We start from the raw sequence: 20,159 nt of genomic DNA, 5'->3' as shown, positions 1-20,159 counted from the left end.
CCGGCTGCTCCCTCTCCCGCCGCGCAGGAGCGATGCCTCTCTCTGGCTCTCCCTCCGCGCAGGCTGAGGGAGGGAGGGAGGTGCGCGTGTGACCCGTCTCTGCTGGGAGACCAAACCCAGCGAGGCAGAGTCGCGCGGAGGCGCCCAGGCAGCGCTGCCGGCTGCGAGGAGGAGCGCCAGGTAGCAGCAGGAGGCGCGGCCTCTCCTCGCCGCCGCCGCCCCGCCTCTCGCCGCCCGACTCGCCCGCCTCCCTCCAGGCATCTCGCGGCACACCAGCCGATGTCTCACGGCACACTCGTGTGCCGCGGAACACCGGTTGGGAAACACTGATTTAGGGACACACTGAAATCACAAGACGCTTCAGTTTCGAGAGAACGACGTGCAAGTTCTGTTGTGGACAGTGGGACTTTCAGGGAAAATGCAACTTAAGTTATTCTGAAAGAAGATATCGGAGCACTCCAAATTATTTGCACATGAATGTGCACAGAAAATAGTAGATCTGGCTGAAAGGCCACACAGGGAGGTTTTCATTGAGTGTTGCAATGTCTCTGCCCAGTACAGTCGTACCTTGGTTTTCGAACAGCTTAGTTCTCAAACGTTTTGGCTCCCGAACGTCGTAAATCCAGAAGTGACTGTTCCGGTTTACGAACTGTTTTTGGAAGCCAAACGTCCGACAGGGCTTCCAATTGGCTGCAGGAGCTTCCTGCAGCTAATCAGAAGCCGTGCTTTGGTTTTTGAACGTTTTGGGAGTCGAACGGACTTCTGGAATGGATTCCGTTTGACTTCCAAGGTACGACTGTATACCTGTAGGAGCATCTCCATCCTCATCGTTCAGCCTGGACACTGAAGTCCAGCTCCGAGGGTCTTCTGGCGGTTCCCTCACTGTGAGAAGTGAAGCTACAGGGAACCAGGCAAAGGGTCTTCTTGGCAGTGGCGCCCGCCCTGTGGAACGCCCTCCCATAAGATGCCAAGTAGATAAATAACTATATGACTTTCAGAAGACATCTGAAGGCAGCCCTGTATCGGGAAGTTTATAGTGTTTGATTTTTTGCTGTGTTCTTATTCTGTTGGAAACCACCCAGAGTAGAATTCTAAGATGATTGTACAATCTTGGTAAAGGGTGTGGCAGTGATTATTGTGAAGGCACCTCTGAACCTGCCACTACTCTTCTGTATGGGAGGAGGGGAGTTAGAAGCCAGGAATCTCCTCCCCCTTCCCCTCACAGAACTACAATTCCCAGAGTTCCTTGCGATGACAGATTGCTAAACCCCTCTGGAAATTGTAGCTCTGTGAGGGGAAGGGGTGTGTGTTGCCTAACAACTCTCTTTTTTTTTATAAATTTTTTATTGGTTTTACAAAATTTTTAAGACAATACAAACATATAAAAAGACATACAAACACGTATAATTTCATAACCTTTTTTTCCATAGACCGTGTTTCTCAGACTTCCCCATACCTCCCCTTTCTGCATCCCAATGTCCAAAAGTTTTTAGCAACTCTGAATATATCTGTCAGACCTCTGTCCTCTTAATCTTTCCTTCAATCTAGTCTTATATCGCTGTAACCCTTTCTTACTCAAACCTCGACATTCTAACATTCAGCAAGTTTATAATAGTCCTTAAGATAGATTTTAAATTTCTTCCATTCTTCTTCCGCCGTCTCCTTTCCCTGATCGCGGATTCTGCCAGTCATCTCGGCTAATGTCATATAGTCCATCACTAACAACTCTCAGTCCCCTTAACAAACTCCAGTTTCTCAAGATGCTTTGAGGGAAGGCATGACCCATTTAAAGTGGTATGATACTGATTTAACTGTATTGCATGGATGGAGGCTGAGTTTCAGCAACCCCGTCTCCCATAGAAGCGGATTGGGGCCTCCGAGGGTAACCCCTTGATGGGCCACGATGTGGGGAAAGTGAAGGGGAAAAAGAAAGTGCTCTGGCTTTTTCCGATTCTGCCAAGTCACCTCCTTCTGTGGGTCCTTCTTCCCTGTTTGCAGGTATGTAACAGCAAAGGACATTGCCATTGTCAGTCTGGCTGGGCTCCTCCGAACTGCCTGAGCAGTGGGTCGGGGGGCAGCATAGACAGCGGATCAGCTGCTATGGAGTCAAGTAAGTAGCCGTGGGGCCCAGTGGGCTGGGATAAGTGCTGCAATTCTCAAAGAGGCGGAACGGTCAATTGTAGCTTTCTGGGGGGGGGGGGAATAGGGGTTGCTCCTAACAGCTCTCGTTACCCTTATCAAACCCCGGGTCCCAGGGATCTTTGGGAGAAGCCATGACTGTTTCAAATGGCATCACAGGGCCTAGGACCCTCATACCTACGGGACCGCCTCTCCCGGTCTGCCCCACGGAGAGCCTCAAGGTCCATATATAGCAACACCCTAGTGGTCCTGGGCCCTTAAAAAGTTAGATTAGCTTCAACCAGAGGCAGGGCCTTTTCAGCACTGGCCCCGGCTTGGTGGAACTCTCTGTCTCATGAGACCAGGGCCCTGCAGGATCTGATTTCTTTCCGCAGGGCCTGTAAGACAGAGTTGCTCCGTCTGGCCTTTGGCTTGGAGCCAATTTGATTCCCTCCCTCTCTTTCTTTTTTCTTTTCCTTCTCCTCCTGCAATGAGGCATTTTAATGATGCATTTTAATATTTTAATGTTGAATTTTAATTTTGTTTTAAGTTGTAATCATTCAACTTGTTTTTATTATTGCTTGTTAGCCGCCCTGAGCCCGGCCGTGGCTGGGGAGGACGAGGTATAAATAAAAAATTATTATTATTATTATTATTATTTAAATGCGACTCGACAAACTTCTCGCATCAAAACCTTTGAAAAGGCCTTCAGCTATTTTTCTAGCCGTTAGCTTCCATTGCTGCCATTGATAACCTGCTTTCAGGTCTTGCTTTCGGGCTTCCCCATGGGGAATCCAGTTGACCACTGGGAGAACAGGATCCTGAAGCAGGTGACCCTTTGGCCTGATCCAGCAGCCATGCTGTTTTTATGTTCCTACCTGACACCCGTTCTGGGCCTGTTAACAACTCAGTTGGCTCAAGAAAGGCATGGTTAGCCAGGAGTCTTATTTCTATTACTTACTTCTATTTTATTACTTACTATTTATTATCTACCTAATGATCATTATTTAAATCATATTCATGTGTTGAAACGCATGTTTTCAAAGCCTCTTCTGGAAGCCGTAAACGTTGCGAGGCAAGACGATTTTGAAAATAAAACATCAGTAACAGCAATGGAAAATACCATAAAAGGAGGCAGACAATTGCTCTTCTGCTTTCTTTTACAACAGTGATTTCCCAAAAGTGCTGTAGCCTGAGGCTGGCTTTTTTCCTTTTCTCTTCCAAATTAAAAAACTTGAAGGTGCACATAATTCTTAGACCCAGAAAGCAAGGTCCCAGTGAAAGGTCACACAGCCTTGAAGGACACTCATGCATATACAGTACAAACCAGCCACATAGTTGTTATATCTCCCTAGCATCCCTTCCAGACATCCTTTTTATCTTGCATTCCTGACAATTTGTGCTCCTGATGGCATCAGGATGGTTTTGTATGCGATCCTGCTCTTGATACCCTTTGCGTCTCTTTTCTGTCCCGCTTTTGTTATGTTCTAATAGCACGAGACTCCCCCCTCCAGGCGGCAATAATGTTGATAACATTGGGGAAGCTTTGCAGAACTGCTCGTAAAAGCAGGATGGCGTGGGGGACGGTTAAAAATCTGCCATGAATGCATGCTTTTTTTCGTCGATGAGAAGAACCTAAGGAGATCCAAGCAGGCTCGTCTCGCGTTCTTAACTTTGCAGAACACAGCTGCAAAGTACAGCAGCCCAGGGTTGTGCCGAGCAAAGTCCTACAGAGAGCAGACCCCTTTAAATAACTCTGTCCAAATTGGTCGCGTTGTGGGTTTACTCTCGGGACTAGCACTGGATGCAAACCCCAGTCTGGAGGAACCCCCTAGTGCAGCGGTTCTCAACCTGTGGGTCCCCAGATGTTGTTGGACTACAACTCCCATCATCCCTGAGCTCTGGCCTTGCTAGCTAGGGGTGATGGGAGTTGTAGTCCAACATCTGGGGATCCACAGGTTGAGAAAGGCTGCCCTAGCGTATCATTGCAAGAGGAGATCAGTATCCAGGCCAGATTCTAGGGAAAGAGAACAGCCAGAAGATCCTAGGAAGCGTGGATGAGGCCAGGGGCCTATCTAGTCCAGTCTCCTGTTCTCACAGTGGCCAATTGGATGCCTGCAGGAAGACCACAGTCAGGGCGTAAAGGAAAGAGCCCACTGTTGCTCGTAGGAACTTAAGAACAGCCGTGCAGCCGGATCAGGCCAAAGGAGAGCCATCTGATCCAGCGTCTTGCCCTCACAGCGGCCAACCAAATGCCTGTGGGAAGCCTGCGAGCAGACCCGAGTGCGAGAGCAGCTCTCTCCATTTGCGACTCCCAGGAACTCTCAGTATTCAGAGGGACATCTAGCCTCTGACAGCAGAGACAGAGCAATAGCCATTGTGGCAGGCAGCCACTCATAGCCACCGACAGCTTTGCCCTCCACAAATTCATCTTATCCTCTTTCAAAGCCACCCAAGTCAGTGGCCATCCCCACCTCATGTGGCAGAGAGTTCCATAGTTTAACTGCGTGAAGAAAGACTTTCTGCTGATCTGTCCCGAATCGTCCAACATTCAGCACCCATGGACCCAGCTCTCATATGTTGAGAGGGGGAGAACAACTGTCTCCACCCACGCATAATTTTATAGATTCCCATCGTGTCACGTCTTTTCTCTCAGCTTAAAGAAGTCCTAAACGCTGCAGGAGAGTTGCTTCAAGCCTGTTGGGAAGAGAGGATTAAACCCCCAGCCTCTCTCCTTCTGCCGGGTGGGTGGATAGCTCTCTATTGTATATAACAGCGTGGGGCGTTGAGAGCTGGTGACTGAGTTGGGAACAAGGTCTCTTTTGTTAGTGGGAACGCAGTGGGGGGAATATACAGCCTGGCATGCGGCATTGTGGACGTGCGTCTGCCTGGCACTGAATAACACACTGTCTCCTCTTCCCCCCACCCTCTCCTTCCCAGGGGGCAGCGCCACCTCGACCGCCTTAGTGCTGACGGCACTCTTGCTTGTCTTCGTCCTCTGCCTCGGGATCTGCTGCACCAAGCGGGTGGGCCTCCACAAGCGCCTCTGGCAGATCGGCAAGGGCACCAGCTGCCAGTACAGGTAACGGACGGCACGCCCTCCTTGCCCTTTGTTCCCTGCCCTGCTTTCCACCGGTGTCCCCGTGAAATGACTCCCCCACTTTTCCTCCAACATCCCCTCCAAATGGCTGCCCTAGCAAAGATGTGAACCTTCCTTCCTTCCTCCGTCCCATTAAAGGCCAAAATGTGCCACCCAGGCGGATCAAAGCCGTCATGCCAGGATCTCCTTTCTGGTGCTGGTTTTAACTTCAGGACCACAATACCTTTCATAGCACCTCTCCTGATATGACCCTATCTGGATTCCACCCCCTCTTCCACCTAGGTCTTCATCTGAGTCGGTTTTCCAGGTTTTGGAGGGTGGTGGCCAAGGAACAGGGCCTTTTCAGTTGTCTGCGGAGTCCTCTTTCCAGCTAAGGTCTGCCTGCTGCCATCGTTCCGCTTTTATTGGCACCAGGCGGAAACTCTCCTCTCCTTCCAGGTCTCTTAGTGGAGTGTGATCTGTTGGCCGGTGGCCTGCATAGTGGGAATATAACCTTGCCGCAGAAATGTTTTTAGTGGGTTTCTTTATGACCTATCTGCAATGGCTCTATCAGAATGTATTATTTTTATGATTTGTCCTTTTTAATGTTGCTTGGAGACTTGTCTGCAGCAAGCAATGGAGAAGTCAAATAACTGTGGAGATGGGTTGTATCCCGTTCCAGCCCTAGTCGGAGTAGACCCGCTGAAATTATTTGTTTATTATTGTAATGGGTATGAGTTACTCGTGCATAAACTGGTGCCTTTCTCGGTTAATTTGCCTTGTTAAACCTTTCTGACTGCACAGCCCTTGCTCATGGCGGCTGCCTCAGTCACTGGCAGAATCCGTCAGTGGGCGTTTCTTGAACCTCTTCCAACATAAAAGTTGTTTGACACCCAGTCTCCTCCTCCTCTCACTGCGTGGGAGTCTTCTGCGCAGGGAAGGTGTGGGTAGCGGAGGACCTGGGCTCTCCTCACTGATGTCCAGTGAAGAGTCCTGGAGCCCTCTCTCCAATTCCCCCGTCTGCCCCCCTTCATCCCTGGTGTTGCGCTGATTGACTTCTCCCTCTACTGAGCTGTTTCTCCCCCTGCTGCTGGGTCCTTCGCCAGCATCGTCTGGGAGCCTCCCCTTCGCCTCTCCCTCCGATGTCAGTTCCCTGACAATTATGTTTTTATCCCACCTTTCCTCCAAGCGGCTCATGGTGGCATGACAGTTCCTCCTCCTCCCCATTTTATCCTTGCAACAACCCTGCGAGGGAGCTGAAACTGAGAGACAGTGTCTGGCCGAAGGTCACCCAGTGAGCTTCACGACTGGGTGGAGGATTTGAACCCTAGAATCATAGAATCATAGAGTTGGAAGAGACCACAAGGGCCATCGAGTCCAACCCCCTGCCAAGCAGGAAACACCATCAGAGCACCCCTGACATATGGTTGTCAAGCCTCTGCTTAAAGACCTCCAAAGTAGGAGACTCCACCACACTCCTTGGCAGCAAATTCCACTGTCAAACAGCTCTTACTGTCAGGAAGTTCTTCCTAATGTTTAGGTGGAATCTTCTTTCTTGTAGTTTGGATCCATTGCTCCGTATCCGCTTCTCTGGAGCAGCAGAAAACAACCTTTCTCCCTCCTCTATGTGACATCCTTTTATATATTTGAACATGGCTATCATATCACCCCTTAACCTCCTCTTCTCCAGGCTAAACATAAACATGATCTCCCAGCTCTTCGTCCAATACTCTAACCACTACACGACCGCAGGCTCCTTAACCAACATGACTAACTTAGGTCCATTCATTTCAGTGGGCTTACTCTAAGCAGAGCGCAATTGGATGCCATCCAGTAATGATAATTCCTGCCCTAACCTCCATCTGATCCCTCACATTGTGTTGACACCTGGCTGTTTCTCTCCCCACGCGCCCATTCCGTGCCCCACAAAGGGACCTCTGTCCTCCCCTCTCCCCAATGTCACACACTGCTGTGGAACCCTAACTCTGCTCCCCTCACCCTGCAGCACTGAGGCAGAGTCCCGGGTGCGATTCATCCGCCCAGCTGAACAAAGAGGGTAATACGGCTGATCCTGCAACAGCTGAGCTTTGATGTCATTTTTGGGTGTGAATGAAATGGTGGAGGCTCCCCCCCCTTTCTATCTGGTGCTGGTTTGGTGCTTCTATACAAATATACCGTATTTTTCGCCCTATAGGACGCACTTTTTCCCCTCCAAAAATGAAGGGGAAATGTGTGTGCGTCCTATGGGGCAAATGCAGGCTTTCGCTGAAGCCTGGAGAGCGAGAGGGGTCGGTGTGCACCGACCCCTCTCGCTCTCCAGGCTTCAGGAAGCTATCCGCAATCCTTGGGACCCCGTGGGAGTTCCTGCCGGTCTCCCAAGGCTTGCGGAGAGCTGCCTGCATCCCAAAGCCCGGGGCGCGCTAAGAAGCGTGCTCTGGGCTTTGGGCAGCTCTCCGCAAGCCGTGGGAGCCCAGCGCGACTTCCCACCGGGCTCCCTAGGCTTGCAGATAGCATAAATAAATTTATCCCCCCCCCCAAATGGTGCGCCCTATGGGGTGAAAAATGCGGTATTTCTCTTGCGTGCGCTCTTCTCTCCTCTGGGGCGAAATCCAAGTCCCTGAGGGCTGCTTGTGGACTCTAGAACCTTTTGCATCTCAAGGGCCGCATTCCCTTCTGGATGACCTATTGGGGGCCGCATTGCAGCGCTGGGCAGAGCCAGAGGCAAAAGTGTGTTGGTCTCTCTCTGTGTTGTGTATATGTGTGTGTTGGCCTGTAATATGTCTCCTAAGACCAAGGCCTCAGCCTTCCTGTTCTCCCCATCAGGATCACGCACCCTGAGCCTCGGACTTACAGCCAAGCCCCCCCAGGGCGCCCCCGCCCCCCACAGTTCAGGCAGAACACTGAGCTCCAGCTCATGCCGACTTCCAAGGTAAGTGATGGGTTCCCACCTTCGTATGTGGATGGCGCCTGGCTGTGCCACCTGTGATCGCTGCATTTCTTTCATTTACTAATTCGTTAGATTATTACAATATCATCTTATGGTTCAGACCCCTTACTCACAGCCCCTCCAAGGGTCCCTATTTTTTCAGGGACGTTCCTGATTTGGAGAAGCCGTCCTGGTTTCTGATTCGATCCCGGAATGTCCCACTTTTCCTTAGGACGTCCCTATTTTCATCGGAGAAATGTTGGCGGGTATGGAGTTATCTGACCCTCCAAGCCAGGGGTCAGCAAACTTTTTCAGCAGGGGGCTGGTCCACTGTCCCTCAGACATTGTGTGGGCCCAGACTATATTCTGAAGAAAAAATGAACAAAGTCCTATGTTCCACAAATATCCCAGAGATGCATTTTAAATAAATGCACACATTCTACTCACGTAAAAACACCAGGCAGGCCCCACAAATAACCCAGAGATGCATTTTAAATAAAAGGTCACATTCTACTCTTGTGAAAACATGCTGATTCCTGGACCATCCATGGGCCAGACTTAGAAGGCGATTGGGCCGGATCCGGCCCCCGGGCCTTAGTTTGCCTACCTATGCTCCAAGCTGTCCGAAGGCAATCCTGTAAAGGGAAGTTTTTTAAAAAAAAAAAATGTTTAATGTTGTGTTATGTTTTTATATATGTTGGGAAGCTGGCCAGAGTGGCTGGGCAACCCAGTCAGATGGGCAGGGTATAAATAGTAAAATTATATCATTATGGAATGGGACGTCCCTATTTTCATCGGAGAAATGTTGGAGGGTATGTACTTGCAATAATGAGATACCAGAAGAATTTGGAGGGGTGCTGCTTTGAGAAAGTGGTACAATAAAGTCTGGCAAATAAGCACTTGGGGTTTTTTTGGCAGGGGGGTGGAATTGACTAACTAAACGTGGCCCAAGGTTTGAAGCACAAAGACCTTTTTGCCATGAATCCTTTTTATGCACATGGCTAAAAATGAATAGAGGGCTCCCCTAACACTATAAAACCTTGTGGTTAATGCAAACTGCATATCGCCTTCCATACTAATGGGTAGGAACGTATGTTCTTTGGTTGTTATTTTGGATGTAAGGCCTAAACTTCCATCTTCAGGGCTAGGGTGGAATATTTTATTTATTTGTTGCATTTATACCTCCACCTTTTTCTTCAGGGAGCCCAGGGTGTGGAGTACATGATTCTCACCATCATTTAATCCCCACCATAACCCTGTGAGGTAGGCTAGGCTGAGAGGCGGTGGCTGGCCCAGGGTCACCCAATGAGCTTCCTGGCTGAGTGGGAATTTGAACCCAGGTCCTAGTCCGACACACAGCTTACAACCACCACACAATACAGGCTACATGTGTATGATGTAGTTGTATGATAATTGCATTTTTGTTGGATGAGAGGAAGCTGTTTTAGTGCTGCAAAAGGAAAGAATAGGGTAAATTTCAGTGTGTGGTTTAGCAACAATTCCCTCCCCCCAAAATATATATATATATATACAGGAGGTAGGTTTTCAAATTACTGAACTGAAGCACTCTCTCCCTTCCTCCCCAATAGCAACAATTTTATTTTATTTTAGCATTAACAAAAATTACCTCTCCCAGTTCTTCTGGATTATATTTATTACATTTTGTTTCTTTAAAAATTAACTTATTAAATACGATGGATCCAAACTGGGGAGCGGGCAGTTGTGCAGAGTCCGAAGAAAACCAGAATCTCATGAACTTCTTTTATGCACAATCTCCACACACCCAGCTGTCAAATTTTGTTTCCTGGTGATAACTTGTTAAGTTGTACTTTTCAGCCTTACGGACATTGCAAACTTTTAATTCCAAGGTTGCAGATAAAACGTTTAGTAAATTTGTGTACCATGTGTGTGCATGTTTACATCTGTACAGATAGATATCTATATCTGTCTAGATCAGTTACAGGTTGCTCTGAAGTTTTCACTGATTATAATCGGTCCGTTTGTGTGTTGGTTGCCATGGTAACTATAGGCTTGGGGCCTTGTCTCCTAGGCTGCTGCTATTGGTCATTGATGGTGGTGGGCTGTTGGGCTGTTGCCACGGGTGATTGGATGAATTGTTGCTGACAGGTGGCGGGGCTTAGAAACTGTTGCTATGGCTGGCTGTGGGAGTGGTCAGTTACTCTTGGGAGGCGGGGCTTACAGGTCCTTCAATCCTGTTACATCCTAAGAGTGTTACCTTGGTTTTTTGTTGGTTTGGGTGTTTTTTTGGGGGGGGGGATTAGTGGGAAAAGAGAAGCAATTACCCTTTGCACCAAAAGAGAGAAGTTCCCTTCCACCCCGCTGGCCCGGAAGCATTTGATGCTAAATGTAATATTTTAATATAAACTCGGCTGCATACACTGCAGACTAATTTTAATCATGAAGTGCCGTCTCAGTTTGAAGGGCTTAATTTTCCAGGCTTACCCTCCAAATGCTGAGTAGAGTTAAAAAACGAGAAAAAAAATGGGTGGGGGGCTTTGCAATGGAGTATGCTGGTAGAGGGCGTGGAATGGAGTGTCCCAGATGCAGAGGTGTGGCTGGCTGGCTGGGAGCCTGAACAGGAGCGCTCTTTCTTAGGAGCTGGGGATGCGCTGCAACATTTTTGTTGCTGCGCAACCCCTTTGTTTAATTTTTAAGTCGGAAGAGGGGGCCCGGCGCGTCCATAAGGGAGCTGAATCTCCCACAGGCCCCTCTCTCCCTGTAAACACAGCACTGAATAATGGAACAATTTCCCCAGAAAAAGGGGGAGGTGTTGCCCTGTGAGACTATATGGTATTGTGAAAGAGCAGGTAGAAGTGTAGATAGGACTGGCTAAGGAGAAAGTCCCACAGCACCCTCAAGTGGCTGGAGGCTGTTATGACAGCTTGTGCTGCCTCCTTAGGCTTACTGCAAAGGTGGGACTCTGACTCCCATCAGCGCCGGCATCCAGTGATGATGGGAGTTGTAGTCCATCCACATCTGGAGGGCCGCAGCTTCCCCAGCCCTGCTTTTACTAGGCTTAAATGCTCTATAATTCACCAAAGCCCTGTGCCCGATTTGTAGAAACCTTGTTCTAAGCCAGAATAGATGTGACTCAACTAGGTTAATTAATTTGAGTGGGTTTGTTCTGAGTAGAACATGGCTGGATATGACCTCTAAATGCTTATTTTTTTAATTCCTGAGGCTCAGTGGGATTCTTTAAAATGCGACTAGGAGAAGACCCCCTTCCTTAATTTTGGAACGCCCTTTAGTTTCTCCTTCCTAAGCCTCCCAAACCAGGCTGGTGGCAGTTTAACCCAGTGGAGCTCGAGGCACTCTGTACGTGCTCTGGGACACCCCTTTCTTCTTACTCACGCAAGGTGTTCACGGCAGAGCCTCTGCAACATGTTCTGGGACCGATCTAAGACTCAGAATTAAATTCCTAAATAGGCGAGAAATTTTTGGGGTGCCTGTTTCTCTCTCTGTCTGTCTCTCTTTTCTCCTTGCATGGTTGCATTTGCATGAATGTGTGTGCCTCTCATGTACCCCTAGCCATGCATGCCATAGGCCGGAACGATAACACCCTCTCTCTCTCTCTCTCTCTCTCTTTCTCTTTCTCTTTCTCTTTCTCTTTATCTCTTCCAATCTGCTCTCTGGTTTCCTTGTGGCGCTGCCTTCCGTCTCTCTGCAGCCTGCTGCCCCCGATGCCTCTCGACCTGACCCACCATCCAAGCCTCTTCCGCCTGACCCGATCCCAAAGGGTCAACAGGTAACGGAGCGGGAGGAAGGAGGGGGCAGGGGCAGCTTGTCCCTTGACCCCATTGCATGGTCTTCTGCGACGGGAGGAAAAGTTGTCGGTCAATGGCAGAGCCTCAGTGTTTTGTGTGCAGGTGTCCCAGATTCAATCCCTGATGTTATCTCCGGCTAAGTGTTGCCTGAAACCCAGGAGAGAGGCTGCCAGTCCGTGTGGACATTGCTGAGCTAGATAGACACAATGGACTAACTTTGGTATTTAAAAAAACAACCGCTTCCCGGCTTCTTCTTTAAATCAGAGCTTTATGCAGAACCACCCTACTAAAAAAGTTAGCCAACAAACTTAAAATAGCTTGGGGAGGACAAGCAAAGGAGGAAGCCTCCCCCCCCTCCCCTGTGTGACTCCCCATTATTACATGCACAGCACAAGACCTATCCCCCCTCCCCAAGCATACAAATCAATATGACTAATTTGACCCATCAACGCAGCTCCCTTCACCAACAAACGACACTGCAACCAGCTGAACGCAACGAACCAAGCTCTGGGCTCTCTAATCTCTCGCAGTGCCAATGAAAATAAATAGATAGATAGATAGACCTACCTGCGTGACGGTGGCACAAAATCCCTGCCCAAACACTGCAATAGAACGAAAGGTCATTATTCTCCCTATTTCTCTCTCTCCCCTCTCTTTCCCCCCATCTGCACAATGTCTGACAACAGTGTCTCATACTGAATGTCAACAAACCGTGAAAAAGTCCCTATGAATTCTGCGAACCGCCCTAAGACCTTTGGGTATAGGGCAGTATATTAATATTATTATTATTAATAATAATAATAGAAATTGGAGATACTATATGTACTTTTCCATGTTCGTTTGTTTTGTAGCACAAGAAAATCTGTAATAAAAAAAATAATTTAAACAAGAAGAGAACCATGAGGACTAGAATCCAGCAAAATCCAACCACAGGTTTCCTCATCCCTGGTCTAAGCTGACCGGCAGGGCCCCTCCAGGTTTTCAGACGAGAGAGCCTTTCCCAGCCCTACCTTGAGAGATGCCGGAGGCTGAAACGGAGTCCTTCTGCATGCTCTGTTTCTGAGTCGCGGCCAAACCTTAAAAACATGTAAGGTTCCGGTCCTCATGGTTCTGAACAAATACAAACATAGGAAGCTGCCTGCTGCTGAGTAAGGCCATTGTTTCCACCCAGCGGTGGCTCTCCAGGGTCTTTATCCAGCCCTGCTTGGAGATTCTGGGGATTGGACCTGGGACCCCCTTAACCCAGATCTGCCTTCCCTTAGTAAACAGCAAGGCCCTCCCATGCTTCTTCCAGAGCTGCTCCCCCAACATACAGCCCCCCCAATCTTTCTTCTTCTTCTTCATCATCCGAGCATGTCTTGTCTGTTGCTGTACCTCCTCTTTCTGCCCAGGCCTCGGTCCAGGACAGGCCAGCGCCCCCAACGCGCCCATTGCCTGCTGACCCCATTCCTAAAGATGCTCAGGTAACTGGCAGCATGGTGCCATTCCTGGTGGTGGTGTGTGTGTTTTTTGGAAAGGGAGGAGGGTGGTCTCTTTGGGCAGGGTGGAAGGTGGATGGGAGTTAATGGGAAGGTCTCGGTTCAGGCTGAGGAAACGCCCTCCCCCAGTTCCCCTCCAAAAACAGGGAGCGATCCCTCTTCTCCATACACCGAATATTGATAAATTCCATCCAAAATCCATTTTCAAGGACGAATCCCAGTTGTCCAGGAAATTCCAGGCGTATGCCAGCCCTATTCCTCCCCGTACGATGGGGAAGAATTTTTATCTCATAATTTTCACCTTACCTGGCTCTCATCCTGGTTTGGGCCAAGCAGAAAGCTGCTGGAGAAGTTCCTGGTGCTTTTTTGTGCTGATTGCGCTTCTTGGAGCAGAGCAGTGCGATGTCATACCCAAGGCATTCTGGGAAGTGCCAAGAAAAAAGCACACCAAGAACTCAGGCCAATGTACGGTAAGTTTCAATAGTGGGAGTGGTCCCTTCTCGCAAATCAATAGTCAATAGAAACAAAAACTAATCCATTCAAAAGTATGTATTCTGACAAGGGTTACAGACTCAAATAGAGATTGCAAACTCTTAACAGAGATTACAAACTCAAACTCATAAAAATGTGTACAACACAATAATACATTACAGAATTAGAGATAAGAGTTTATGAGTAGAGATAAGTTCACGTTAGTCCAGATTCGTCATGGAGGTCTTAGTTTCAATCACTGAGCAGAAGTCAGAAGTCAGTTATGGATTAGAAACCAGGACAGGGCCCTGTTTCGATGTATTCACCGTCATCAGCTGGAGGTATCAAATCTTACATGAAAATACGTTTAAATTCTCAATTATCATAAATTATAATTTATAAAACAGTATTATATGACATTTGGTTCCTTACCTAATTTTTAAAGGGTCGTGTAAGTTTGAAGGCTTTCGGATAAATATAACCTGTTATTTTCTACGTCTCTCAAGGATAACAACTGAAAATAATCAATAATAGTTACATGTGTTGAATTGAATTAAAAACTCTAAGGTTACTATTGACTATTGATTTGCGAGTGGGGACCACTCCCACTATTGAAGCTTACATTGGCCTGAGTTCTTGGTGTGTTTTTTTCTTGATATATTTATTAACAAGAACTCCAATTTATTCTGGGAAGTGCAGCTGGTGGGAAGCTCCCGAGAGCCTAGCGTTGCTGTATGTGGGATGCAGCCTTCTTTAGCATCTCATGCGATACTGGGACCTTCCGGCCATCCAGGCCGCAATGTCGAGAGGTTTGGAGCAGACAAAAGGAAAGACTGTGGAACTCACTGCCACAGGAGGCAGAGAGGGCCACCGACATGGGCGGCTTTGAAAGAGGATTAGACAGATGGGTGGAAAAGAAAGCTGTTCCGCTCGCAGAGCTACAATTCCCAGAGTTTCCCCAGGAAGAGGCATTAAGTGTTAAACCACCCGCAGAATTGTATAGCTCTGTCAGGCAAATGGGGAGGTCTCTTAACCGCTCTCGGCACCCAGGACAAACTACAGCTCCCAGAATTCTTTGAGAGAAGCCATGGCTGTTTAATGGGCTATCCCAGTGCTTTAAATGTATGGTGCATATTAAAGATATGTAACCACTTGAAAGAAACAATTAGGCCTAGGATTAAAATGGAATTAAATTTATAAATAAGAAAATGTACGATAAGGAAAGCTATGTAATAGGATTAGGACTGTGATATGGTTTTTTGAAACTCTGATATTGGAAACTGCTACATATAATTACTAAGAAATTCGGATGGAAGAGATTCGAGGAAGTCAAATACTATGTTTATGAAGATGGATGGTACTTAATTTTAATTAATTAAGTGGTAATATGTTGTATATCTTTTTTCTTTTTTCTCTTTTTCTCCTATTTTTTGTTTGTTTTTATTATTGTTAATCCTTTTTTTTACTATGTGTATCTACTGAAAATAATAAATATTACTGTATTTGAAAAAAAAGTATGGTGCGAATGTGGCCTGAGGCAAATTTTAGACACGGGACACAACAACCAGTCAGTGGTGTTTAAAACCCAGTGTACCACTTTGAACAGCCATGGCTGTCATTGTCATTCTGTCATGACAGAAAGACCAAGAGAAAAACGACAGAAAGACTAAGAGAAAAAGACAACAGAGACTTTGAAAAAGATTGGGAACCCTTCGTATTATATTTTCAGAAACAAAGAAAGGCAATAGACTTGATGGCAGGATTTAAATAAACATTCACATTATTAGTACCAGAAAATGTTTAGAAGACAGTGGAATAAGATGATGTAGTTAATTTTATTTTTATGTTTATGGGTTTGATGTTATGTTATTAATAACCTTTTCTGTTGAGAGATAGCAAACGGGGTGAAAATAGAAACAAACCGGAAACGCAAGGTGGGGGAAGTCTTGGAGGGGAGGGAGGGAGGAATGTATAGTAAATGTTAAGAATTTGAGATGTATGTAATGAATGAAAATGAAAAATGAAAAAAACTAAAAAAAAAAGAACAGCCATGGCTTTTCCCAAAGAATTTTGGGAGCTGTTTTCTTGTCAAGGGTGCTAAGAGTTGCTAGCAGGCCCTTCTACAGTATTCCCCTCCCAGAGTTGGGGTAACAATCCCTTTTCCGAGGGGAAAGAAGTGAAACTTGTAACTCATTTACGTGGTTCCACTCTCTGAGCATAATTTAGCTTGACACCAGCCATGGAAATATAGATAATATTCGTGTAAGAGGCATCTGGTTGGCTACTGTGGGAAGAGGATACTGGGCTGGCTGGGTCATTGGCCGGATCCAGTCTTCTTACGTACTTAAGTTGACGTCAAAGCAAGCAGAAAAATGATAGAACCCTTGGCCATTTTGTAAGGTTAATTGAAGTGAGCGGCAGCCCCCTTGCAAAGATGTCAGGGGAAATTGCTCATACACACATGTTCTTTTTGCATTGTGTGTGTGTGTGTGGTGTCGCACCCATGCACTTAATGAAGAGTCTAAAAATAAATATTCTGCACCTCTCTGGCCTCCGCTCCCCTTGCTAGGGTGAGGTGGGGCGCAAGCGTTTGAGCCCGCGTCGCAACCCGCCCCCCCCCTAATTCAGCCTCCCTCTGTTTTCCTCTCAGCCCCCTGCCAAGCCTCCGCCACCCCAGAAACCGCTCCCTTCGGATCCCCCCCAGGCCGAACTCTGCGCTGTTCCCAACTATGATCCTCGGGTCCAGATGCTGCCATCGAGGTGAGTGGAAGAACGGGAGGCGGCTGGGGTGGGAGAGGCCGAGAGGGAGACGGCTGCTTCTTTTCCAGGTGCGGGGATTTGGAGGAGAGGGGTGGTGGGCAAGACAAGCTGCTTAAACCAGGGCTTCCCAAACATGGGTCTCCAGCTGGTTTTGGACTACAATTCCCATCATCCCTGACCACCGGTCCTGCTAGCTAGGGATGATGGGGGTTGTAGTCCAACAATAGCCAGAGACCCATGTTTGGGAAGCCCTGCCTTTCAACGGTGCTGCGGGTGGTTTTAGATGTTCTCAATACCGTATTTACTCGAATGTAATGTGCACTTTTTTGGCCAAATTACGTTGTGAAAATTAGGGTGCGCGTTAGATTTGATGGTGCATTAAAAAGTAAAGGTAAATGGACCCCTGACCATTAGGTCCAGTCGTGACCGACTCTGGGGTTGCAGCACTCATCTCGCTTTACTGGCCGAGGGAGCCGGCGTACAGCTTCCGGGTCACGTGGCCAGCATGACTAAGCCGCTTCTGGTGAACCAGAGCAGCGCACGGAAACACCGTTTACCTTCCTGCTGGAGCGGTACCTATTTATCTACTTGCACTTTTACGTGCTTTCGAACTGCTAGGTTGGCAGGAGCAGGGACCGAGCAATGGGAGCTCACCCCGTCGCGGGAATTCGAACCGCCGACCTTCTGATCGGCAAGTCCTAGGCTCTGTGGTTTAACCCACAGCGCCACCCGCGTCCCTGATGGTGCATTAGATTTGCGTAAATGCGGCAATAATGGTTCATTTCATAGTAGCCTTGTACCCAATGTTGCTTGGGAATTCTATTATTATTATTATTATTATTATTATTATTATTATTATTATTATTATTATTATTATTAATATACCACCCTTCATTGAAAGATCTCAGGGCAGTTCACAAAATAAAAATGCAAGATAAAAGCACAAATAAATAGTTAGAAACACACACAAAAATAATCCCCACCCCCCAAAAATGCAGTGCAATTTTGAATGGTGCAGCGATTCAAAATGGCGTCCAATTGTATGTGCTGGCCAGCAGTCAGGGATGTTGTAACTTAACATTATTGGATTCCCATCAGCCCCCAGTCATCATGGGCAATGGTCAGGGATGATGGGAGTTGTAGTCCGGCGACATCTGGAAGGCTCCCTAGCCCTGCTCTAGTGAAGTTAATTAAAAAAAGAACTTGTTATGACACGTACGCCTCAGCGCGAACCTTTCCTTCTTTCTCTGCTTCCCACGCAGGCCAGCTCCTCCTCCTCCTCCTCCTCCCATGGTGTCCGGCTCGTCATTACACATCCACAATATCTAGGCCAGGCCAGGCCAGGCCCACGGACTCTTCCTGCGGTGCCCCTCTCCGGCCGAAACGGGCGATGAGGACGACAACCCCAGCCCCTTCCTGCCACTCGTTTCGCTGGCTGCTTCGGATTTACAGGAGGGCGGCTTTGCACCCTTGCGAAGCCAGGGCTGTGTTTCGTTTTGTTTCCCCCCCTTTGCCCAGAAGTCGCACTCCTAGCTTGGCTGGAAACCTCCGCCATTTTGGCGGCATTTTGGCTCCAAAGTCCCTGCTTTTGGTTTCGGAACCTGGACACAAGGAACTGTGGGGGGAAAGGGAAGAAGTCTTTGCACTGGTGAAAAAGGAGGGCGAAGGTGTGTGTGTGTGTGTGTGTGTGTGTGTGTGTGTGTGTGTGTGTGTGTGTTTATGAGGGATGTCATTCCCTAAGGGAATCCTCCCCTCACGAATCTTGCCTGGAAATCGCCCCTTTCTCTTCTTCGTAATAAAAACGGACTGGTTCCACTTATTTCTTTCAGCGCCTCTTTATCCAGGCTGGGACTGACCACCAGGGAAGGCCTGCCTCAGGCTCCATCTGAAGGTGCCATCATCTTTTAGCAAATGTACCCGCAGGGCAGGGGAGTTGCCCCCCTGTCCCGTTCCGTCGGAGCAGCTGTGGTGTTGGGTACTTGGGCCACAAATCACCAGTTTGTGTTAGGATTGCAAACAGCCAGGGTCTTTCTTGCACTGTGACCGACGGCCACGTAAGCAAAGAAAAAAAGTGGTATTGTGTTTTTTTTAAAGGTGGTGTTTGGGAAGTGGTAGGAGATCTGGTGCCCCGGCAGAAAAGAGCCTGAGTCCAAAGTCCCATCTCCTAAAAAACTCCTCTGCATCCCTGGTTGCTGTTGTCTTTACAGTGGTACCTCTGGATGCGAACGGGATCCGTTCCAGAGCCCCGTTCGCATCCAGAAGCAAACGCAACCCGCGTCTGCGTGCCCGCGGGTTGCGATTCGCCGCTTCCGCACATGCGTGTGACGTCATTTTGATTCGTCTCTGCATGTGCGAGCGGCAAAACCCGGAAGTAACACGTTCCGTTACTTCCAGGTCGCCGCGGAGCGTAACCTGAAAACGCTCAACCTGAAGCATATACAACCCGAGGTATGACTGTACTTAAGAACATAAGAGGAGCCATACTTGGATCAGACCAACGCCCACCGAGTCCAGTATCCTGTTCTCACAGTAGCCAACCAATGCTTCAGTGGGAAACTGGCAAGCAGGACCCAAGCACGATTGTAGAGGCAAAGCGTAGCCATCCGTAGCCTTGTCCCCTACCATGAATTGGTCTAATCCTTTTCTAAAACCATCCAAGCTGGTGGCCATCACTGCCTCTTGTGGCAGGGAGTTCCACAGTTAAACTGGTTGCTGCATAAAGAAGTCGTTTATTTTGTCTGTCTTGAATCTTCCAGTGGAACTGAATGTTGGAGGCCCAGAAGTTCTGGTGTTAGGAGAGAGGGAGGAAAGCATTTTTTTCAATCCACTTCCTCCGTGAAACGCATAATTGTATAAACTTCTATCATGTCACCTGTTACGTGCCACAAAAAATTCCCAAATGCCGTAACCTTTTCTCGTTGCCTTTGGCGCAGCGCTGGCGATCCGCCTGCTTTATATGTAGCTGTAGTGAGAAATTTTATTTTGCATTCAGAATTCATTTTGCGTTCAGTTTTCTTTGGGGGGGAATGTGTTCAAATAATTATTCTTGCGCATCAAGCGGCTGATTAATCGTAAGCCTGTTTTGGTGAACCGTTTTCTTCTTGCAGTGAGGCTGTTCTCTGAGAGGCAGGTGGGGGTTCCCCCCCCCTTTTGACAAAAAATTGGTCATTCACCAAGACTCCTTTTGTCCTGGGAAGCTGAAAGACACTTCTTGCCATCTGCTGATGCACATGAGGAATCATTTGGATACGTTCCCCAAATAATATTGTTTAAAAAAACCTTTCCCAAGGACTAATTGGTACATATTTGCAAAAGGCTTAAGAGCAGAAACGGATCTGTAGTCGATTGTTCTGCAGTTTTCGTCGCCCATTGTCCTTTCGTATTATGTTTGTTTCTTTGGAGTGCATTAGTATATTTATGGGTCTTGCCTCATGGTTGCGTTTGTCTTGGCACAAGGCATCGTGCTTTTCTGGAACCTAAGAGCCTTGTTCAAATAGGAATTGCGGGTCTCAGTTTGCGGGCCAGAGCTTTGGGTGGTCTAG

General features: G+C 47.9%; 1 protein-coding gene and 1 long non-coding RNA gene across 5 annotated transcripts in view; one reads left to right on the top strand and one right to left on the bottom strand.

The window, feature by feature from the left end:
• ADAM15 (ADAM metallopeptidase domain 15) overlaps positions 1-18,436 on the top strand; it is a 47,636-nt gene extending 29,200 nt beyond the window's left edge. Inside the window, exons 18-25 of one of the 4 annotated variants that reach the window (XM_081173515.1) lie at positions 1,999-2,110; positions 5,059-5,200; positions 7,203-7,253; positions 8,021-8,126; positions 11,812-11,889; positions 13,300-13,371; positions 16,508-16,617; positions 17,880-18,436. In XM_081173515.1, the coding sequence (XP_081029641.1) occupies positions 1,999-2,110; positions 5,059-5,200; positions 7,203-7,253; positions 8,021-8,126; positions 11,812-11,889; positions 13,300-13,371; positions 16,508-16,617; positions 17,880-17,946 (738 nt within the window). In that variant the 3' untranslated portion in view covers positions 17,947-18,436. The remainder of the gene's footprint in view (positions 1-1,998; positions 2,111-5,058; positions 5,201-7,202; positions 7,254-8,020; positions 8,127-11,811; positions 11,890-13,299; positions 13,372-16,507; positions 16,618-17,879) is intronic. The other 3 variants (XM_081173516.1, XM_081173517.1, XM_081173518.1) reach the window with 3 other exon arrangements.
• Positions 6,357-7,195, bottom strand: LOC308575389. The gene is made up of 2 exons (XR_014002840.1): positions 6,901-7,195; positions 6,357-6,524 (listed from the first exon to the last, which is right to left on the bottom strand). It is a non-coding gene; the product is annotated as an uncharacterized lncRNA (long non-coding RNA).
• Positions 18,437-20,159: the final 1,723 nt, after the last annotated feature.

This window comes from Podarcis bocagei, assembly GCF_964188305.1.
Source record: "Podarcis bocagei genome assembly, chromosome: 16".
Classification (NCBI taxonomy): domain Eukaryota; kingdom Metazoa; phylum Chordata; class Lepidosauria; order Squamata; family Lacertidae; genus Podarcis; species Podarcis bocagei.
The sequence above is the reverse complement of the archived record's forward strand: the minus strand, read 5'-3'. Positions and strand labels throughout refer to the sequence as shown.